The sequence below is a fragment of the Sarcophilus harrisii genome, chromosome 1 (genome assembly GCF_902635505.1).
Source record: "Sarcophilus harrisii chromosome 1, mSarHar1.11, whole genome shotgun sequence".
NCBI classification, from domain to species: Eukaryota; Metazoa; Chordata; class Mammalia; order Dasyuromorphia; family Dasyuridae; genus Sarcophilus; species Sarcophilus harrisii.
Genome location: NC_045426.1, coordinates 674151259 through 674174319, shown reverse-complemented (window position 1 = coordinate 674174319; position 23061 = coordinate 674151259). Strand labels below are relative to the sequence as shown.

The 23061-nt window shown below is 54.3% G+C and overlaps 1 protein-coding gene across 10 annotated transcripts in view; it reads left to right on the top strand.

The window, feature by feature from the left end:
- Window positions 1-23061, top strand: part of FBRSL1 (fibrosin like 1) — a 219830-nt gene that overhangs the window by 75715 nt on the left and 121054 nt on the right. For 9 of the 10 annotated variants that reach the window (XM_031948358.1, XM_031948365.1, XM_031948364.1 and 6 more), the window contains exons 3-4: window positions 10350-10454; window positions 19557-19592. In XM_031948358.1, coding sequence (XP_031804218.1) covers window positions 10350-10454; window positions 19557-19592 — 141 coding nt within the window. The remainder of the gene's footprint in view (window positions 1-10349; window positions 10455-19556; window positions 19593-23061) is intronic. The other variant, XM_031948361.1, reaches the window with a different exon arrangement.

Sequence of the window (23061 nt, the reverse complement as noted above, 5' to 3'; positions counted from 1 at the left end):
AGGGGCAAGATGGAGGGCTGGCTGATAACAATACCCATGTTATAAATCCGGAGTACTGGGGACACGGTATTGCAAACGCTGAGGTCAGGTACTAGTTTAGTAAGAATTGGGGTGTGCACTGGGATACTCGGGGAAGGGTTAAGCAGAAAGTGCCGGCAGTGGGATTGTGGAGGGGATTTTTAGCGAATTACAAACTTGATGCTTGTCCATGGGTAAGAGGCAGCAAGGAAGTGCCATCTTGGGAGGCGTTCTCATAAGCAGTGGGCCCAGGATTAAAGAAGCGCAAGTCTGGCTGGGCTCCGGCTTGACAATAGCTCACTGTGGGTGCCGTTGAGGGAGCTGGCTCGGCAGAGATCCACAGGAGAGGGCCCTGGATGCTGGAGGGGCTTCCAGATCATGGCCCACAAGAACAAGAATTCTGTTATATTCTATCAGGGAGACGAAAGAGATACCAGGAGGACAAGCCAGATGGCGAGGTGGATAGCACATGAGCCCAGGAGTTGAGGAGCCGAATTCAAATGTGGCCTCAGACACTTAACACTTACTGCTGTGTGATCCTGGGCAAGTCACTTAAATCCAAAAATTGCCTCTGGGGGGGAAAAAACAAATTCTAGGTGAAATAAATAAGTGTCTGGAAGGTAGCCCTGGAGCCAGTCTTGCTGAAAGGGGAACTTGAACTCTTTGATGACATTTTTTTTTTATTCTGGAGATGTTGGGAAGCTACCACGTCTTTAAGGAGATGACTATCATAGCATCATAGAACTTGGATTCAGAACTGAAAGGGAATTTAGAGTTTATCTAGTCCAACTGTCTCAATTTATGGATAAGAAAATGGAGTCCTTGAGAGGTTAGATGACTTACTTGCTTGTGATCACAGAGCAAAGCCGGGATTCAAACCGAGGTGGTTCTCCACCTTGAACAACCCATCGGCATAATCTGTTGCTTCATGCTGCACCCGTTATCTGAGTTCCCTCGCAGCATGTGGGTTTGGGGCTGGTCTTGGGAATGAGAAATCCAGCAATTCAAACCCTTCCCTTGGCCAAGTCGCAGAATTGGTAACTGTTGTGAGCACATAGCTTTGGTGAAGGAGCAGACACTGACCAGGGCCACAGCTGCCCGTACCGCCGACCGGGGCCACCTCTGTCCGTACCGCTGACTGGGACCACCTCTGTCCGTACCGCCGACCGGGGCCACCTCTGTCCGTACCGCTGACCGGGACCACCTCTGTCCGTACCGCTGACCGGTGCCACCTCTGTCCGTACCGCTGACCGGTGCCACCTCTGTCCGTACCGCTGACCGGGGCCACCTCTGTCTGTACCGCCGACCGGGGCCACCTCTGTCCGTACCGCTGACCGGCGCCACCTCTGTCCGTACCGCTGACCGGGGCCACCTCTGTCCGTACCGCTGACCGGCGCCACAGCTGCCCGTACCGCTGACCGGCGCCACAGCTGCCCGTACCGCTGACCGGCGCCACAGCTGCCCGTACCGCTGACCGGGGCCACAGCTGCCCGTACCGCTGACCGGGGCCACAGCTGCCCGTACTGCTGACCTAACTGGTTGTTGTGGGCAGGAGCTTTCCAGTCCTGCATCAGAGACAAAGAGTCTCGTACTCTGATCCTCCATGTCGTCATCCACAAAACCCCACTCACAACAAGCTTCTTTCCTCCCACCCTAAAACTCACTAAAATGAATCAGGGAAGAAGAAAAAAAAGATTGTGCAAGAGGCCGAGCAAAGAAAATCGGATTGCAGTGTGTGAAGTGATTTCAGAAGGGGCCTGGGGAATACGTGGTCTCCAGACTGCCAAGTTAGAGCAAGTATAAAATCTACAAACAAGCCGGAGATCTGTCCCGGCTGATCTCATTATGAGGCCTGCTTGGGATAGAGAAATCCTGTTAGAATGTGTGAAGGGCTGGATTTCCAGGGGAAAACTCCCAAGTAACGTGTTTAGCTCATTTCGGCCTTGTTCTGATACATGGGCGGTTTCAGGTTTAAAGGGAGTACGGTTTTAAAGGAAATACATTTGTTGGGTCTTCCATGGACCCAGAGGCAGTGAGGTGGCAAGATGCCCTCTTGTTCTGGAAACAGAAGCTTATGACCCAGATCTTGAGGCACCTGAGGTGATGAGAAGATGTGAGGGCCTCTTGACTTAGAAGTGCACCGTCCCAGTCTTCTCTTCACCAGTCAGACCTTCCCCTCCCTCCCCTCTCCTCCACCCCCAGCACAGTCAGGCCTTTCCCCTTCCTTTGACAGCATCCTTTTACCTAGCCAGTGCATTCTCTCCTGGAACCGGGCCTTCTTGTCCCGCTTGCTGCCTATCCCTGCACCCAGATCAGACCCTTGCCTTGCCAACGTAGCCTTCCTTCCTTCCTCCTTCCCTCCCTCTCTCCTTCCCTCCCTCCCTCCCTCCCTCCCTCCCTCCCTTCCTCCCTTCCTCCCTCCCTCCTTCCCTTCCTCCCACCTCCCCTGCCTAATAAGTATTAATGCTTAACTGGCATTTGATAATAAATAATCGCCATGACTAGAATTTAAATGATTACAAAACCTAGCACTTAACGCCTTAAAGCACTTTGTACTTGACTCGTCATTCACTCTTCCCTTATTGTTCCTTTTGCAGATGGGAAAACTGAAGCACCTTGAGATTAAGTGACTGTCTGTGGTCCCAGTTAGTGCCTGAAGGAGGATTTGAATTCACTTCTTACTGACTCCAAGTTCAGGACTCTGCCCACTGGGCCATGTGGTTCTCTCCTTACCTTCCCAGAGTGAAGCTAACGCCGGGTCATGCTCACCGCCCCCCTCCCTTCCGCCTCTGCCGGCCCCGCTCGCCCTCCCGACCTCCGCCCCCCAGACTCTGCCCGAGATTCTGTGTCCCTGGGTCCGGAAGGAGCTGGACCCCTTGAGTCCAGGCTAACCTTTGGTGTGGCGGGGGCAGCGCCCAGGACAGCCGCCATTGCAGGCAGCTGAAGGCTGGGCCTGGCGGGACGGTAAACGCTGAGTTGTGTCTGCCCTAGAGCTCGGGGCCCGTGGGCAGAGGCGTGGGGGGTGTCTGCCTGCGTCCGTGCTTCCCCATCTCTGGCCTTCTGCCAGCCCCTGCCCTGAGCGCATGCGGCCCACCCCGGGGGCAGCGCGGTACAGGGGCGACAAGGCCAGACTTAGGAAGGAGAGACTGGTGGCCTTGGGGGAAAGCCCTAATCTCTCTGCCCCCATCTTTAAAATGAGAGGATGGGATCAGATGAGGGCCCTTCCTGCAAAAAAGACTACAAATGGGGTACTAGGTGGTGCAGTGGGTAGAGCACCGGCCCCGAGTTCAAATCCGACCTCAGACACTTCACGTTTCCTGGCTGTGTGACCCTGGGCAAGTCACTTAACCCCAATGGCCTCAGCCAAAAAAATGAATAAATAAAAATAAATACTACAAACCTGTGATTCCCAGTACCTGGGCTCAGTTATTCACTGTCTTCCCTACTCAGTGCATAACCCTGGGCGGGTCATTGCTCTGTACCTCAGTTTCCTTATCTGTCCTAAGGAGGTTGAGCTACTTAATCTTTTGGCTCAGTCCTTCCAGGAGCTCAAATCAGTGCTGATCTCACCCTTTTCAGAGCGTCAGCCCCTCCTTCCAGCCATCCCCTTGTCTAAAAAAGAAGGAAGAAATCCTTCCGAGCTGCAGGAACAAAGCCTGCTGTGGCTTTGAGGCCTGGGCCTGGGAATGAAGGCCAGAAAGGCTCCCCCTCCCTCTCCCCATCCCCTCCCCCTCCCCGCCCGCCGGCCCCAGCAGCTGGAGCTTCCAATCTCCTGGAAAATGAAGGCAGATGATTCAATTTGGCCCGAGCTCCGAGCACGCTTCCCCGGCCCCTGTGCGTGTGCCGGAGATAATGAACAAACCCCGTGCGCTGGCTGAGGCCGCGGGGCTTGGGGGCCTCCCTGGAGGAGGCGCTGGGTTTGGCGGGGCTAATGGGGGTGAGGGTCGGCCGAGCCGCTCCCGGCCCCCTCAGACGGCGTAAGTGCAAGGGTGAGGAAGGCAGGGCTTCGGAGCCCCCGGGATAGGGCCGCTCTGCTCAGGGACAGTTCTGCCTTTGCTCTCCCAGAATCCTCCCTTCTCCGGAGCTGGGACTTCAGCTGCAATCGAGTGAGGGGGAAGGAGGCAGTGGGCAGAGGGTACCGCCCCCCCCCAGGTCTCTTAGCGGTTTGTAAGTGTCCCCCCCCAGGCTGCGCATCCGAGGGGGATGGATGGTGGGTTAGCTCAATCCATCCCTACACAAGCTCCCTAGAGGGTCGCGGGCTTATAGCTGGAAGGGATCTGGAAATCCGCCCCCTTAATCTCATGTTGAGGAAATGGAGCCTCAGAAGCTAATCACACACGCGATGCTTAGAGACCCCCCAAAGCAGCCCGTTTCCCTTTGGGACAAGTATAACAACAGCTTATATGTCTGTAACACACTGAGGCTGACAAAGCACTTTGCAGATAGTCTCTTATTTGGGAGATAGTATCTTATTGGGGGATGGGGACTGTTATCATTCCCATTTCACAGATGTAGAAACTGAGGCTGAAGGGCAATTGTTCAGGGTTATACGCACCATTTGAACTCGGATCTTTGTTACTCTAGGCCCCAGACTCTGTTTCCTAACTGGAAGCCCTCTGCTACACTCACTGACCGTTGCTCTGCCTCTGATCGCTGGGACCAAGCAGAGTGAGCTGAATCCTTGGGCTTGCGGCAGACCTTGGGGACAGTGCGGGTCGGGCTGGAATTCGGGGCTTCCGTTGCCCGGGAGGCCGTGTCTGGGGCTCGCTGGGAGCTTGCTCCTGACAGGGGCCTGTTTATCGGGGACGGTTCCACGAGAAGCTGGGGGGCGGCAGTGACGCCGCTTTCCACCGGCTGCGTGTACCCGCTCTCCCCTCGGCCCGGCTGCCGGTGTTTGCCCCATGGGGGGCTCGGTGAGGGAGGGCCCAAGGGGCGCCTCGGCCCTCTGCCCCCCTTTCCGGTGGCAGGGCTGGGCACGGAGGAAGAGGTGTCCCCGGCCCGGGCAGAGGGAGGCAGAACATGGCGCTGGGGAGCCACGAAGGCGCCCGGCCTGTGAGCGGCCATGGCCACCGTGGGAAGGGCTTCCCGGGGTCCCGCCGGGCCTGGCGTGGGGGCCGCTCCCTCAGGCCCCGACAAGGGGCTCCTCGTGGTTTCTCTGTAGTAGGCCCCGGGGGTGGCCGTTCAGGTTTGTAATTGTTGTAAAGTTATTTGTTTTTAATGTGCTGCTATATGAATCGTGTTGAGAGAAGAATCAGAGCAAAGGGAAAAACCACGGGAGAGAGTAAAAAACACAGAAAAGAAGTGACCGTGGCAGGCGCTGATTCACACTCGGTCTCCTTAGCGCTTCCCTGCGTGCGGGCGGCGTTTTCTCCCAAAGGCCGCGGGGATCGCTGGGGACCGTGGGGATCGCTGGGGACCGCGGGGATTGCTGGGGACCGCGGGGATCGCTGGGGACCGTGGGGATCGCTGGGGACCGCGGGGATCGCTGGGGACCGCCGAGATGCACCAGGCCCCTGAGAATCGGCCGTCACAGATTCTCGCTGTTACGGGGGACGAGGGAGTCCTGGCTCTGCTCGTTTTGCTCAAGATCAGTTCTAAATGGTTTGTTGTGGTTGTTGTTTTGCTGCCATCACTGGGGTTCAGGGACTCGCCCAGGGTCCCACAGCCAGGAGGGGTTAAGTGTCTGAGCCAGATTTGAACCCGGGTGCTCCCAACTCCAGGGCCGGTGCTCCATCCAGCGCGCCCCCCAGCTGCCCCCGGCCCTGCACGCCTTCCTAGGCCTTTCTGAAATCTCGTGCTCACCGTTTTCACCAAACAGGGACGTTCCGTCCCCTTCACGCGCCACGTCAAGCTCGGCCACCCCCAGGGAAGGCATCCGCTCCTTTCCCAGTTCTCTGCTGTCACGGAAAGAGCACATTTGCACATGTCCCCCTTCGGGGCCTCCTTGGGACACTAAGGCCGGTCGGGTTCGCGGCCCACGAAAGGTGCTTAATAAATGCTTGTTGCAGTGGGTTGGAATCCATGGTGGCACCGGGCACTGAGGGAGGATCAAGGGGGCAGCCTCACCCTGGAGGCTCGGCGAGGGCCTCCTGGGACAGGGCCAGCCTGACCTCTTTGTGCAGAAAGCGTTTTTGACACCTGGGCAGCCCCTCGGAGGCCTTTCCCCAGATGGCGAGGGCTGGACCAGGCCCACGAGGGAGCAGAAAACCTTCTGTTCCCATGGAAACCCTGAGGCCTGGGGAATTGATCTGTCAGGCAGGGGGTCCAAGGCTCGGCTCCTGATCCTTTCGCTAATCCCCTAACCTGCTCAGCCTCCATGGAGCCCCTCACGTGGCTCCTCAGGATAATTACGGCGAGCAGCTGGACTTGGGAGCCATGTGGGAGCCCGGGGCTTGGCTGCAGATGAGCTCTATCTGGAGGTGCCGGCTGTGGGGTCCCGGGAAGGAAACCACAAGTGGGGGCCCCAGAAAAAAGTCAAGCCTCTGCCTTGGCCTCCATCAGCTGAGAGGACTAGACTAGGGATTTGCTGAGGTTCCCTTCCCATTTCTGACCTTATGTTCTAAGGGCCCTCCCGGCCCTGACATCCCGGGTTCTAAGGGCTCTCCCGGCCCTGACCTCCTGGGTTCTAAGGGCCCTCCCGGCTCTGGCATCCTGGGTTCTAAGGGCTCTCCCAGCTCTGACCTCCTGGGTTCTAAGGGCCCTCCCAGCTCCGACATCCTGGGTTCTAAGGACCCTATCAGCTCTGACATCCTGGGTTCTAAGGGCCCTCCCGGCCCTGACCTCCTGGGTTCTAAGGGCTCTCCCGGCCCTGACCTCCTGGGTTCTAAGGGCCCTCCCGGCCCTGACCTCCTGGGTTCTAAGGGCTCTCCCGGCCCTGACATCCCGGGTTCTAAGGGCCCTCCCGGCTCTGGCATCCTGGGTTCTAAGGGCCCTCCTGGCCCTGACATCCCGGGTTCTAAGGGCCCTCGAGGCTCCGACAAACTGTGTGTCCAGTTCTGGGAATACTCGATCACCCTGGAGAAGGACTGGTGTTGCTCCTGGGGCTGCTCTGACCACACGGAGCCAGAGTGGAAGGCCCACTCATCCTTAGACTCCCAGGTTGGAGCTGGGTCTGACCCTGGGCCGGGGAGGGTCTCCTGGCTGTGGACCCGGCGCCCGCGCTGTCTCAGTGCCCATATCCGTGGAGCTGGGCTTTGCCAGCTTCCCGGGACATGTTGTTAGGGCCGGGTCCAGTTGGCCATGGAAGCTGCTGTGACTGTGTGGCTGTTCTCTTCTTCCTTGCCATCCCTTTTGTCCTTATATCCCTTCCTTTCAGTCCCAGGAATCCCTTCCTCTTCTCCTTAGTTCTGTGGTTCCTTCCTCCCTTTGGAGGCAGCAGGATGGCACGTTGATTGGAACGCTGGGTTTGGAGTTGGGAAAAACCAAATTCGAGTCTAGCCTCGGTCACTGACTAGCTGTGTGACCTGTCACTTGGCTCATTTCCTCATCTGTAAAATGGGAATAACAGGGTTGTGGGATCCCGGCCTCCTGAGTGGAGGAAGTACTCAATTCGGGCGTCTCGGTCCTAAGTCTGGTGACCCAGACGGCAGCCCCTCCCGAGGGACAGGGTCACCTGGGTCTGCCCCGGCCCTTCAGGGCCTAAAATATACTATACAATTTGTGTGTGAGTGTGTCTCTAAAGCTTAGATAAAGCTCACATGCAATAGGGGTGCAGGGGGTGCAGGTGACATTTGCAGGGCACTGACAATATTTCCCTAAGAGCCGGGGGAGTGTGATGTCGTCTGAACTGCCATCTTGAGAAACATGGATGCCATTGGGGGAGGGAATGGGATAAAGGAGGGAGGTTTGCCCATCAACTTCCTGATGGGGTCTGGGAGAAAATGTGTCAGCAGCGCAGACAGAGGGTGGACAGCTCTAACTGAATGTGCCCGTTTTAATTTAGAGGGAGGGCTCTCAAATAGCTCATTAGTGGAGCCGCGCTCTTGCTAGGGAGCTGTGCTATGATTGGGGGGAGCGTCTTGGCTGGGGGAGGGGGGAGAGGGGAAGGGGGGGCACCAAGACCTTCGGATTCAGGGATAGGGTGCAGACTTCCTAACTTTATGGTGGCTGCGAGGTCATTTCTCCAATAGAACATGGCTGAAAAAGACCAGGCCAGTTAAATCTTTTAAAGTTTGGGAGCTCGAACCCTAAGTTGAGAAGAATGGAGAGGGTGCGAGGGACCCCTCAGCTTTTAGAATGTGAGAGGATCTTGTTGCTAGTGATGGCAGGAGAGTCCCAGAGACCCCAGGAAAGTGCTCTATTGGAAAGACTGACTGCGCGCAGAATCAGGAGAAACTTGGGGTTCAGGCTCTTGTCTCGTGTGGCTGCTCTGAGGCATTGACAAGTGAGCTTAGCTCCCAGATTCTGAGCTTCCTCATCCTTTAAAATAAAGGCAACTCCTTATAAATTTGTGGGGAGGGTCCAATATAGCAATAAATGTAGAATGCATTAGACACCATCTTGTATGGCTGTGTGTTATTATTTTTACTTTTTTCTTGGAGGTTGTGGCTCAGAGAATCAGTCAGTCAATGAATATTAGAGGTGGAGCAGTGGTTAGAGCACAGGGCCTTAAGTTAGGAAGGTCCGAGTTCAAATCCAGCCTCCTAGACTTAATTGCTGGGCAAGTCACTTCACCCTGTTTACCTCGGTTTCTTCATCTGGGAATCGAGCTAGAGAAGGAAATGGCAAAGCACTCCCAGTGTCTCGTGACAAGTGTAACTCGTGAAGAGTTATATGACTGAACAAGGATCACAGCCTTACTGAGCATTAGGGGCTGGTAATAAATCATCCGTCAGTAAACATTTATTAAACATCTGCTGTATGTCTGCTTGAGAGACTTGGGCTGGGAGTATATAGTCAGTATATATATATATAATGCTTTTTTAAAGCATTAAGTACCCATTTTAAAGATTGAGGTTTGGTGTCAATAGTCAGTAAACATTTGTTAAATACCTACTATGTGCCAGGCACTGTGCCAAACAGGAATAAGAAAGAAAATAAATAGGAAAGTCAGGCCCTGCCCTCAAGGAACTTACAATCCAATGAGAGGAAGACAACATGTAGGAAAAGCTTTAGGGGGACAGTGCCCCAGGGAGTGCCCGTCTTGGGGGCACCATGTTCTGTGGAGTCCAAACCGAGCAGGACTGCTGGTGGAAAGTGGACCATTACCTGGAACCATCTTGAGTCCAGGCCATTGAAAGTAGGGGAGGCGTAGAACCCATGAGGCTCATGGGCTTCAAGTATCTGAAGGCCTAAGGAGCAGGCCCAAAAGCCTTGGAGCCAGGGGGTCGTCTCACTGCCTGACAGGAAGGGGCTGCCTAGCTGAGGATGCTGGCCAACCCCTGGTTATTGGGGTACAGTTAGGAGGGTTTTAACCCCTTTCCCCCAGTCTGAATCTCCAGGATGCTGGAAGATAAAATACCTTGGAACAGCCCCAGTGCGGTTGTGGGGAACAGATAAAATCCTGAGAGAGCTTAGCGTCCCATGGAACACCGACTGTGTGTGTGGCCGTGGTGATTGATAAGGATCATTACTGTTGGAAGTGAATACGGCAGGGAGAACCGTCAGTGCTGGGTCAGACCCAGGATGAGCCTTCAGAGTCTGGAGCCGGCCGAGGGTCAGCCTGGTGTTTGGGAGGCACTTTGGGGCTGGCCCTAGGGATGTTCTGGGGGCAGCTTTTGTGATCTTGGGGAAGTTACTCAACCATGTTCTAGGACAGTGTCCTCCAGTTCAAATAGGAACAGATCTCTGATAGTTGTGTGTTGACTCAGAAAAGCACAAATTCACACTGTCTTTGTTGTAGTGGATTTTATTTTGTTAAGCGTTTTTAGCCCAGCTCAGAACTCTGGGAGCTTTGAATGATGTCACTGCCTTAAGCATCTCTGTGTTAAGAGACGTGCCCGTCTCAATTGTCACAGGGAGTTTTTTCACCTGGAAATTCCTCAACCAATAATGTCCAACAAAGGACGGCTTCCAGTCTCCCGTCAAGACTCTTTACTTCTTAAAAAACCATTGTCTTTCTGGGGGCAAAAGAAAGATCACTGTCGTTTTCCAGCATTTCCTTCCCCAACCTTTTCCCTTCATTTTAGTCTTGAGTGAATCCCAAATACTTAGCCCAGGATAAGGCCCGTGTTGGGCACCTTTGTATGCTTAAAGCATCCAGCTGGGCCTCAGATGCCTGGGGTGGACGTTCCCTCGAGTCCCAAATGACCCTGCAGGGGCTGGCCCCCTTCCCATGCCCACCCACTCCCACAGGCGCCCGGCTCTGACACGCTCTCCTCCTTGTCCTCCAGATGAAGGTCCCTTCGGGCAAAGGCGGCAGCAGAAACAGTGAAGAGGACAGTGTCCGAGAAGCGACCAGCTCCCAGTGGAGCAGCTCCCGGGACCAGCTCAGCGACGTAAGTACCTGCTACCCCCCGTGGGTCTGGGGCCTCTCCGGCCTGGAGCTCCACTGCTGGGACTGCCAAAAAGGGGTCCACGTCAGCTAGGGTCCTGGGACGGGAAGGGAGGCCCCTGTGGGGCCCAGGGCCTCTCCGCTCAGTACAGGGCCCGGCCTGGAGCTCCACTGCTGGGACTGCTAGAAAGGGTCCAGAGACCTGGGACAGGAAGGGGGGCCCAATGCCCTGGGCAGGAGGCCCGGAGCAGTCAGCAGCAGGGCTGCCGGCTAGCTCCACGTGCAGGCTTTTTTGTGTGTTAGCAATTAGCATTTTGCCTTCATTAAAACATGATTTTTTACTAATTAGGCCCTTTCCCGTTAGGAGGGATTTAAACGGAGAACAATAATCAAACACTGGCACGAGCATGTCTGAAATATTAAATTTAACATTTCAATGGCGAGCCGAGGCAGTCCCCGGGCGCGGAGTTTTCATGTTGAGTTCTATTAATGTGAAATATGCTTCATAACTAAAACCTGTCACAGGAACTGGCTCGCAGCAGCCAAATCCAATTGGACAGTTAATTTAGCTTTCAAATTGAAAACACCACCTCACTCAGGATGCTAGGGCCGGCCAGGGAGGGGAGGCCGGGGCGGGGGCGAGGGCATCTGCCGGCCCAAGGTGTGTGCAGTTAGAGCTTTCGGAGCCCCCTCCTGAGAGAGAGAGGGAGGAGAGGGAGATGCGGAAACAGCCCCCACCGATGTGTTTAAAAGCTGAAAGTATTTATTAAAAATGTCAGCAGAAAAGTGCTTCTGGCAGATTAAAGTGGGATTCGGGCTGACAGCCTGACAGGGAGTGTGATGGGGAGAATTCTCTCTCCATGTGCAGAGCCTTGAATGGGGCTTTGTAAACAGCCCACTCAGAGGCAGGGAGGATGGGAGGCTCTGTCCAGGCAGCAGAGGCAGGGAGGATGGGAGGTTCCATCCCCAGCAGAGAGAGGCAGGGAGGACGGGAGGCTCCATCCCCAGCAGGGAGAGGCAGGGAGGATGTGAGGCTACATCCCAGCAGCACAGGCAGGGAGGATGGGAGGCTCTATCCCTAACAGAGAAGCATTAAAAACCACATAGATTGTCTTTTTTGATATCCAAGATAACCCCCAGGTAGGTTACAGATGAGGAAACAGAACCAGTGAGCCAAAGATTCAGGTTTTCCTGATTCCAAAGCCTGAGAGACTCCTCTCTATCTCTCGCATCTGTCTGTCTGTCTTTCCATCTCTCTGTGTCTCTGTGTGTCTCTCTCTGTCTCTATCTGTTTCTTTGTCTCTGTCTCTCTCTCTGTCTTTGTCTCTCTCTCTCCCTGTCTCTCTTCCTCTCTCCCCCCACCTCTATCTCTCTCATCCCCCGCTCTCCCCGCTCCACAGCTGTCTTATACTTGCCAAGGTGATTTTTTAATCCTACATATATAGACTTTACATTTATCCCCATTGATTTCATCTCAGTGGATTAAGGGCTCGCCCAGATCTGTCCAGATCCTCACAGTATCAGCCCAAGTGTCAGCTTTCCCAGCCTTGCTGTCCCCTGCACGTTGGATGGGAGCGGCCTCTGTACCTTATTCCTACCATTGGTAAAAGCACCCAGGAGGGCAGGCCCAACCACAGACTTTGGGTTTTTCACTTCGGACCCTCCTGCCAAATAAATATGGAGTCAAATGTTACATTTAACTTTTTATATGAAAATCCAGGAAATCCAAGCGGGATCTAGGTAGTCAAGTCTTCCCACACACCCTTCATTTTACAAATGAGGAAACTGAGGCACCAGAGACATTTATGTATTTATGAATTTCCAGCCATAAACACTTGAGGTTCTGGAGAGGGAAGGAGGAGACCCTCTCCTCCAGGAGGCTATTCACTGCTTTCATATTGTTTACACTCTGTTCTTAGGGGGCTACTAAGGTGGTTCTTATGTGGTTTGTGCCTGCTACACAACCAGTTGGAAATCCACCCTGGCTTTTGTTTCCAAGTTATCCCCAGGAATCCTCTCCCTAGACTTGATTAAATCTGTGAGATTCCTCGATCTGCCCTCTACTAACCCCTTCTTAAAGCAAAATTAAGTCAGTCTGTCCTGACTTGTTCTTGGCCAAGTGATGTGACCTTCAGCTTCTCTGCTTGCTTCTCAGGATATTATGGAACCTTTTATTTAATAATCCATTCTAGAGTTTTGCCAGGAATTGGGAACAACTTCATTGGATGTTTTGCAGATTCTTCTGTTATTTCCAATTTTTTTGTTGTTGTTGAAGTGCGACCTGCCCAGGTTCACACAACTAGGAAATGTTAAGTATCTGAGCCTGGATTTGAACTCAGGTCCTCCTGACACTGGTGCTCTGTCCACTGCACCACCTAGCTGCCCCTTCCTTCCAGTTTTTGTAACCAAAAACATTTGCCTTTTTAAGTCCTCTCATATCTCCCAGTCCCAGATAGTGGTACATCAGTAACCCCTGCCATTTTATTTTGCATCCTTGCATACTCATGTCTATTTGTTGTCCAGCCATTTTTGAGTTGGGTATAACTCTTCGTGCCGCCTGTGGGGTTTTCTTGGCAAAGATCCTAGAGTGGTTTTCCATTTCCTTCCCCAGCTTATTTTAGAGATGAGGAAACTGAGGCAAATTGGGCGACTCCTCCAAGGTCACACGGCTAATAAGGACTTGAGGTTAGATTTGAACTCGGCTCCTTCTGACTTTATGCTTTAGTCCGCCACCTAGTGGCTCCTGATCATCTATATCTATATCTATATCTCAGAATCTTAAAGGCAATCTAGATATTCTCCACTTGAGTTCCAGGGATTTTCAATCCAAACACCATTCTCTTTGGGGGGAGAAAAGAGAAGCTGAATAAGATTTGAGTAGTTCTGCCTTCTCTTTGCTGTCCTTTATCACTGTCCATGCTTTAGTCTTACCCTTTTTTAAATATTCTTTTTCCTTTAAAGGGAATTGCTTAAAGCTGTATATTTAAAAACCAAATAAAATCTTGTAGTCTTCTTAGTCTTAATTGCAACCTCTGTTAATTCTGGGTTTTAGCTCTCCTGATACTCGATTTTCATTATCTGCTTTCTATTTTGGGTTTTGGGTTCTTCTTTTTTTTTTTTAAGAATCTTAAGTTGGATAATTTTTCTTATTATTTATAGCTTTTTATTTTTCAAAATACATGCACATATAGGTTTTCAATATTTACCTTTATAAAACCTTGTGTTCCAGATTCTTCTCTCTCCTCCTCTCCCCTAGACAGAAAGCAATTTGAAATAGGTGAAACATATACAATTCTTCTAAACATCTTTCAGTTAGCTGACTTTTCTTCTTGCATTCATACTAGTTTTTTCCTTTCTTTTCAGAATTTTTTCTCTTTTTGTCTTTAGAATTTAATTCCTGAGAACTTTGCATTGTTTTAAAATTACATTTTACTTATTTTCTTGAAGATCCAACTCCTCTCCCGTTGGAAAAACAAGAAACATAAAAACCCCAATTAAGTATACATATTCAAAGATAAAAAAAAAAAATTGATTGGTTTTATTTTTTAAAAAAAGAACATCTTCTCTCTAGTCTGGAAATAGTCAGGTAGCACAGCAGGGAGGGAGTGTTGGACAGGAATCGGGAAAGTCTTGTTTCAGACACTTAACTGTGTGATGGAGCAAATCTTTGCCTGCCTCCATTTCCATATGAGTAAAATGGGGAGGATGATATCACCAACTTCCCAGTGTTCTTGTGCAAGGAGATATTTGTAAAATTGTCTGTAAACCTTGGAAGTGTGACACATTGATGGTGACGATGATGATGGTCGTCCTGGTTCTCCCGGTTCTTCTCAGTCTCCTTTGCATGGGTTTATGCAGGTCTCCCCAGGTTCCTCAGAAACTGTCCCCTTCATTATTTCTCAGAGCACATAATATTCCATCATATTCGTCTATCCATTCATTCCTCCATTTCCAATTCTTTGCCACCACAAAATGAGCTGCTATAAATACCAAGTGTCCCAAAAGTCTTAGCACAGTTTAAAGCTTTAATAGCCTTAACCTGCAATAAGACGTTGGGGACACCCTATATTTTTGTACATAGGTCATTTTCCCCTTGATCTTTTTGGTGGTCTTGTAGGTGAGAGTTAACTGCCCTGGTAATGGTATTGCTGGGTCAAAGGGTACATGCGGTTGAGTAATTTTTGCTTCATCTCCACTGAATTTGCCATTTTAGGACGAGGTAGCCCCCTTCTCTTCTGAGTGATTTGGAATATGCTGTCCCCAAATCTAGAATATAGATGAGGTGACCCTCAGCTTTGCTTCTGTATCCCAAACTGCTCCTCTAGGGTTCCCATCATTTAAATCAGATCCACAATAACAGTTCTCTATGTCGATTCCTCTAATCTTCTGGACCATAAAGTCATCATTGGGCAAGTCAGTAACTTGATTTGGACAAGGAGTGAGAACTCAAACATTTGTTCCCTCTCATCCTATTCCCTTTCCCCAGCACTGTTCATCATGTCTTTGTAAGGCTTATTAGCAGAGAGAGAAAGGATTCATTAAGTAACAAGCTGAAAGCCAAGCACTGGCTAAATGACTTAGAGATATCATCTCATTTGATCCCCATAAACACCCTGGGAAGTAACTACTATTATTGCCTCCAAGTTAGAGATGGGAAAACTGAGGCAGATTGGTTAAGTGACTTGCCCAAGGTCACACGGCTAGGATACACCTGAAGTCCAATTTGAATTCAAGCCTCTGACGCAAATCATCCCTACGTCTACTGCTCCCCCATTATACTCTGTACCTCACTACTCATTTCTGTTTGTTCTCTTTTGGGGTTCCAGTGAGGTCCCCTTCCTCCAATAGATCTTTCCAGGTCCCCATTTTTGCTAGTGACTTTTTCTCTCCCTCAGATTACTCACTTGGCCATGAGTCTGTCTTTACTTGGTAAAGACATGGCTGTGTACCTGCTGTTTGCTCCCGTATGGGATGGATCGGAGGGTTTGCCCCCTTAGGGATGAATCGCAGCATTTGCTCCCCTGTGGGATGGATCGCAGGGTTTGCCCCCCCTTTGGGATGGATTACAGCATTTGCTCCCCTGTGGGATGGATCGCAGGGTTTGCCCCCCTTTGGGATGGATTACAGCATTTGCTCCCCTGTGAGATGGATCGCAGGGTTTGCCCCCCTTTGGGATGGATTACAGCATTTGCTCCCCTGTGGGATGGATCGCAGGGTTTGCCCCCCTTTGGGATGGATTACAGCATTTGCTCCCCTGTGGGATGGATCGCAGGGGGGTTTGCCCCCCTTTGGGATGGATTACAGCATTTGCTCCCCTGTGGGATGGATCACAGGGTTTTGCCCCCTGTGGGATGATTCGGAGGTTCTGAGCCAGCGTCCCCGGCCTAACCAGGAGAAGAGAAGCCAGAGTTGTTTTCCAAGTATTTGGAGGCTTGCTTTTGCTTGCTGGGGAGAAATCGGGCTTTTCCAAAGTGGTTCCAAGCCGAGTGGGGACCTCTGGACACTGAGAAGGGGCTGGTGGGCCCCGGCTGTGGGACAAGCTTCCTAATGATGGAGCCGCCTGGAGCGGTCCCGAGCCCTGTCCCCAGCCCTGTCCCCAGCCCCAGACTTTGGGCCCACCATTGACCCTCCGTAGGGTGGGTGGGGAGCCCGGGGCGGATGACGGGGCTCAGGAGGACACTTGACCTCAGCTGTCACAGGCCGTCAGGAACAATTTCTCTGTCTGGGTCAGGGCCCGCCCCCAGCTGCGCTTGGGTCCCTGTGGGGCAGACCCCCATGACCCCAGAGAGCTTCGGCCCGTTTCCCCAGCAGGCTTTTCTCCCCCCCAGGGCTGGGGGCTCCCCTCTTTGGGAGTGTCTGGGGCCCCTTCGTGCTGGCTGTGGGGACCTCGGAGTCCTGCAGGCCTTCGGCCTCCCTGCCCTGACCCAGCGCCTCTCCCGGGCTGGGGCTAATGGATTCTCTCCCAGTCTGAATTGAATGACTCTTCCTTCATTATCATTTAAATAGGCCTGGGTTGGAGGGCAGCGGGATAATTGGGCCACGGTGGGGGCTGGGGGGTCGGCTGGATAATGGGGACCTGAGGGGAGGCCCTCCGGATAATGGGGACTTGGGGGAGGGCGGGCCTTGCAGATAATTAGGGCCAGGGGGGCACGGAGGGAAGGCCGGGCCGGGGGCGGGGAGACGATTGTCACGCACTCTCGTTTTGTCGCCACAAGATGGGAACACGGCACAGTAATTGTGTGCGCCGGGGGCTGCCCTAGTTCGAGGCGGCTCTGGCCTAATTGCCGGGGCCTGATGAATGGAGCCGGATTCCAGGCACAGCCAGGGCTCAGTGTGAGGGCTGGGGCCGGGACCAAATTGCCAATTATGGGGCCTGGAGGGGCTGGCAGGTGGGGCCTCCGAGGGGGGCGGGGGCGGTGGGGGAGGGTCTGCGCGTCTCACAGCCATCCGTGCTCTTCCTGTCCCTCTCTGCCCACAGCCGCCTGCTGGGAGGGAGCTCGCGGGCCTCCTCATTGTACGTACAGGGAAACTGAGGGGCCGAGGGGCGGGGGCTCGCCCAGATGTCCCTCCTGCTGCTCTCCGTGCCGCGGTGGGAGCCTCCTGATTGCTTCCCCGGCCTCTCGATTCTTGAACTTTTGGGAGCTCAGAGCCGGCCCAGTCCCAGCTTCCCCACTTTTTACAAAGGCCGGGGCTTGGGGTGAGGGGCTGGCCAGGACCCCCCACCTCCCAGATCCCAGAGTCCTCCACCTGGGGCAGCTGGCGCTGTGGGCGCCCTTGGGGGGGGGGGTGGTAGGCCCCAGATCCCAGCAGCGTTTGTGGCCTCTGGGCTTTGCTCCTCTTGGGCGACCTCTGGTCTCCCCTCTCCCCCTCTTTCCCCTCCGTCCGGCCCTGGGCCTCCTACCTCTGGCCCTCTCCGTCCCCCAGGGCCCGGAGGCTCTGCCCAGGTCGAAAGGGCCGCCCTGTCGCTGTCTCTGAAGCCAGACTCTGCCCACCGCCATAACCCCCCTATTTTGCCTTTGAGAGAAATACTCCAGGAACGGGCGGCTTTCCCGGCAGGCAGGGGCCAGGCCCAGGCATCTGTCCGGATTGTTCCACCCGTAAAACTCCGGGAATCAGCCGCCGGCCGGGGCTAGCCGGGCCCCAGGCTCCCCGCGGGCGGCTCTAGAACCCCTCGGCCCAGTGTCCCGCTCGGCGGGCTTGGGGACTGAACCAGGACAGGGAGGCAGAAAAGCCCCGCGTCCTCCTCCTGAGTAACTTGGGGGCTTCCCGGGCGATCCGGACAGACTTTCTGGAGGAGGAGGCGGTGGTGGGGCTGGCTCGGATGAGCCACATCTATGAGGTTAAACCTGGGTGCTGTGCGGCCCAGGGCAGGTGAAGGGCTTGGCAAAAATGTGAACAGTAGGTGCTTAATAAATGCTTATTGATGGCTAATGTCATTGTCTTCAACAAGCACTCATTAAGCACCTGCTTAACCCAGGGTGTCACTGATTTTAAGAAGCCATCGGTGCCGCCCACCTTGTATGACTCCTGCCAGGCCCTCCCGGGGGTCCCAGCGGGGTGCCCGGCCAAACCCCGCTCCCCCTTACTGCGCGGCGGGCCCATCTCGGCTTCCTGAAGCACATCTCCCAGATGACGGCTTCCCTCTTGCTCCCTTGGAGTTGCCTGTGGTTAGGGATGCCTTTTATTTCCCCTCTGCGGGATCTTCATGCTAATTCTGGGTCCGCCGCTGTGTTCCGTGTTTTTAGCCACCTGCACAAGGACGGAGACAGAAGCACGACAGGCTCTGTCCTCCAGGAGCTGCTGCAGGGCGGGGGATGCTCGGATTTCAGTGTCTGGGGGCCAGAAGACCCCATGTCCCAAGTTCAAATCCAGCCTCAGACACTAACTGGTGGGCGGTCACTTTAGTCCATTTGCCTCAGTTTCCTCATCTGTCCAATGAACAGGAGAAGGGGATGGGGAACCACTGCAGTATCTGCCAGGAAAATCCCAAAGTGGGTCACAGAGAGTGGGGACCAAAGCTTTTTATCGCACGCAGATCCCTCTTTGGGTAGAGCTGGCGCTGGGCTGGGTCCTGCTAAGCAGGTCTACAAGGGACTTGGAGGCTGAGCGGGGTAGGAGGAGTGATTGTAGGGGGGCGAATGGAGCCCAGCGAGCCCATGGGAGCTGGGCTTGGGCCATTCCAGAGCAGCCCCCCACCCACTGAGGGCGGGGTCCTCCCCCGGGCCAGTCATTAGCAAACAGCAGCAAAGACATTTCCTCTTCCTTGGCATATGGTGGCTGCCCCTCGGGTCCCACCAGCCCTGTCAGTATTTGTATCTTCTGCTGCCTTTGTGGGATAAGATCAGCCGATCAACCAGCGTTTATTTAGCTTTTCCTTATAGGTAAATAGGGCAGGGGACCAGGAATGGGGAGAAGGGAGTTCAAATCCAGCCTTAAGACACTTTTGCCCGGGGCCCACGCAGTGCTGGGGGGAATCTGTGAGAGAGCGGGGGTCGGGCGCCCCCGAGCCGGCTGCGACGGGAGGTGGTGGGGTCACGGGCCTGGGGCGGTCTCCGTGTCACTCACGGGCGAGGGAGACCCAGAGTTACCAGGGCCTCGCCACAGCTCGCAAGGAGCAGCCTTGGGAGTCGCACCCGGGGCCCTGATTTCCCTCCCAGGGACACAGTCACTGCTGCAGCGAGGTGGGAGGGGGGGCCGGGCGGGCGAGGAGGAGGGGGCTGCCCCGGGGCAGGGGGACGACTCCGCCGGTGCAGATTCTGCTGCAGAGACCCCCCCAGGGCGCTGCCCGAGATCCTTTAGCCAGGGCCCGGGCCGTTCCGGCCCTTACTCAGCCGGGTCATGGCCAGGCCCTGTGCGGGCCGGGAGGAGGGAGGGGGGCACAAGTCCCCTGTCCCCAGAGAGCCTGCGGCAGCTAGGGGACGCAGTGGATAGAGTCTGGGTCAGGAGGCCCCGAGTTCAAATCCAGCCTCAGACACTTCCTGGCTGGGACCCCGCGGGACCCTTACACGTGTCTCAGGGAAAAGAAAGTGGGACGGCCCCAGAAGCTCAGGCTGCTGCCCTTGTGCCTGTGACTGCCCCCACTGACTGCCTGTCCTTCCTCCCACAGAGCTCGGCGCAGGCCTTCTCGGGACGAGGCTACTCCGTAAGTCACCCACGTTGTCTTTGTTTCTGACGCGGCGCGGGGGAGGGCGTGGGGGGGCTCACGCAGCGGGCACAACCTCGCTTCCTTCGCCACCAGAAGAGGCTGGGCGGGCGGGGGGGGGCAGGGAAGGGCCTGGTCGGGCCTGTTTGGGGAGCAGCCGGACGGTGTCCCTGGCCCCCATTTCCTCCATCGCAGGGGCCGGTGCGGGGATGGAGAGCGCCTGAGCCCTCCCTCCCGCCCCTTTGTGCGCAGTGTGGGGTGCCCCGGCTCCTCCCAGAGCCGCCCGGACGGGCCTGCGTCAGCAGGGAATTGGGGGGGGCTTGTTTAGAACCAGAAAGGTTTAGCTCGGGGTCGGCACCGTGGCCACAGGGACTCTCGCTCCGTAGGGACCTGGTCTTGATTCCTCCTGTGTCCTCCCTTGTCCTGGGGGGCGAGTGGGCGTATGAGGGGCCCGGCGGTCACTTCTCTACAAGAACACCCACAAGGTGCAGCCCGGCCTCCCCTCTCGGGTTGGGGGCTGCTGCTCCGGAGTCGTGGGGACCCGTCCGGATCGGAGCGAGCCTCTGAGCGTTGCCCGTACTTTTGGGTGGGGGCTGCCTGCAGTCTGACAGAGAAGTCGCCCTGCCCCCAGAATGCGCCTGTGAAGCTCCTTCCACTAAATGTGCCTCCTCGGGGGCACAGGGCTCGGGCGGGAGGGGCGCTGCCCCCTGGGGAGCATGATCAGGTGGCTGAGCTGGGTCAGAGGTGAACCACGGGAGGGACCCCCCTCTGCCCAAGAGCCGATTCTCCGGCGCCGAGAGCCTGCCTGACAGCACCTGATGCAGTCCCAGGTCCCCAAGGGTCCAGCTGCTTGTGCCCCACAGGCCTGAGGCCCGGAGCTTGTTCTGCGGCCAGTCTGGCCCTTGGCTGGGGTCAGGGTCCCCAAGGCTAGGTCACGAGGATGCTCAGAGTCAGTCCGTGTCTCAGAAAGAAGCTGTTCCGAGGGAAATAGTTGCAGCATCCGCCGGCCCTCTCTGACCACTTTCTGTCCTCAGATTTGTTCTCTGCGTCTCTGTCTCTCTGTCTCTCTTCCTCTCTCTCTCCCTTGCTCCCTTCTCTCCTTCCTCCCTCTTCCCCCATCCCGGTCTCTGGCCCACCCCCTTCCCACATGCTCACAGACCAGCCCTTATTAGGGGAGGGTCCAGGAATTCAGGCCTCTGCAGGGTGCCCCTCTCTCCCCCCCATAATGCAGCTGTCCACGGGACAAAGGGAGCTGGTTTGTGAGACACAGATAATTTCAAAAGGAAGGGGAGCTCCAGCCTCCCCGGGACCACTCTTCTTCCCCTTTCCTTCTTCCTTAGGTCCCCCTTTCTTCTCTCTCCTCCTCTTTCCCTCTCATCCTCTCTCCTCTCCTTCCTCCTTTCTTTCTCTCCCCTTTCCATCCCTCTGTTTTTCTTTTCTTCTTTCTTCCATCTCTCCCCCCAGATCTGCTTCCCATTAAACAGTAGCCTGCTTCTAATTAGGATGAAAAGCGCCTATAAATTTTCCCTGTTGCTTTGCCCATAAATAGGCCTTGGCCTGGCTGGCTGGCTAACTGGCTAGCTTTCCCGGCCTCGTCAATGGTCCTTACTGGGGATCCCAAGGGGCTTCATGGAGCCCCATTGTTTATGGGAGAAGTCACAATGGGATGGCACTTGCCAGCACCCCCTGTGGCTTTTAAGTGGGCAGCGGCCATCTGTCTCATCCTTCCTCCTTCCCCAGGGCCTAGAACCCCTCTCTGGTTCTCGCCGTGGAGTCTCCTCTCCAGTGGTTGTTGCTTCTGATTGGGCCAAAGCTGGCCCTCTTGGGATTGTGCCTTGTGCCGTGTCCAGCCCCAGCCCCCAAGGGGTCTCATCCATCCTCTCCTAGTCCCCCAGAGTCCCTCCAGGCAGTTGACGTCCCCCTTGCTTTGCCCTCTGCCCTCTGGATGACGTTCGTGCTTTGTTCTCGACAGGGACCAGGACATCAGGGGAGGGACGCCTTGACGTGCAAGGGACCTGGATTTCAGTCAGGGAGAGGCGGGCGAGGTCCCCTGCCTCACCTTCCCCTCCAGTGGCCAGGTAGAAACGAGGACCATTGGAGGTGGCCCTGGGGGGAAAGTGTACTTGAGCACTGAGCTAGTTTTCCAAAAGTTTGTCTCTGGATGGGGGCTCAGAATAAAGGGAAAAACATGGAGGAAATTATAAAATTATAGATCCTTTGATACAATATTACGTTTTAAGTTTGAGAGTCATAGTTTCTGGGTATTTATCATTAATAATTTATTAATAAAAGAAATGTCATTTGGCCATTTCTCTCACCCCAAAGATCTCTTGATGGATAAATCCCAAAGAAATACCTTGCCTTTGTTTCTGCCACTCTGAGAGTTGCTTCATCGACTCCCATGGAGAACCCCAGCTCGAAGCGAGGGTTAAAACCGAGTCTGCCTGGTTTGATGCTGTGTTCTGACCCGTCGAAGGCCACTGAAGCCCATCCTTTGGGCTTTGGCTGAGGAAGTTCACCCTATTCCACCCCCTGCTGTCTTCTGCTCTTTGGGGAGTAGGGCCCACTACAGGCGACAAGCTACTGAATTTGTGATGGTCTCTGTCTGGTCAATAACCTCAATTGTGTTTTTCTAAAAAGGGTAAATTTTCAATCATTCAGCCAAAAAATATTAAGCACCTACTATGTGTCGGGCACTGTGCTGAGATACAGAGAGGCAAACAACAGTCCCTTTTCTCAGGTAGCTAACAAGCTAAGGGGGGAGAAGAAATGTATTTAAATACATTTTACTCCTCCCTACAATCTAGGCAGCTCTTGAAGTCCTTTCCATAATTGGAATCATGGGCTTCTGCGTTCAGACCCCACCTTAGACACTTTTAAATCACATGGCCCTAGCCTCAGTTTCCCTATCCATAAAGGGGGGATTAAAAAGCACAAGCTTCAAAGAGTTGTTATGAGGTTTAAATAAGATAACATACACTAAACGATACGTAAGTGCTAGCTGTTGTTAATGTAATTGTTTTTATTTATGCTTTTTTAAAGTGTTTTTTTTTTTTAACATCGCTGTCACTTTCCACGTTTTCTGTCTCCCTACCCTTCGCCCCTCCATATCCTAGACCTCCTGGGGAGCTGCATTTCATTAAACAAAACAAACCCTGTACGTCCCATTCAGCACCTGTAGATCACCACCTCTCTGCCCTAGCGCCGGGGATGTTCTTTACTACCCGGCCTTTGAGATAACGGGCCCTGATTTGCTTTTCATTCTGAAGCATCTCAGTGTTTTATGTTTGTTTTGTTTCTTTCTATATCATTATCATAACTTATTTTGTTCCTGTCTATAACTGGGCACCGCTGAGGGGGTCCCCCGCCCACCCGAAATGCTCCAAGGCTGCAGCTCCTTTGCCCTTTCCCACGCCGTGCCCTTTCTCCCGTATCGTGCAGAGGCAGCATCTCCCCCCTCGCCTGCAGT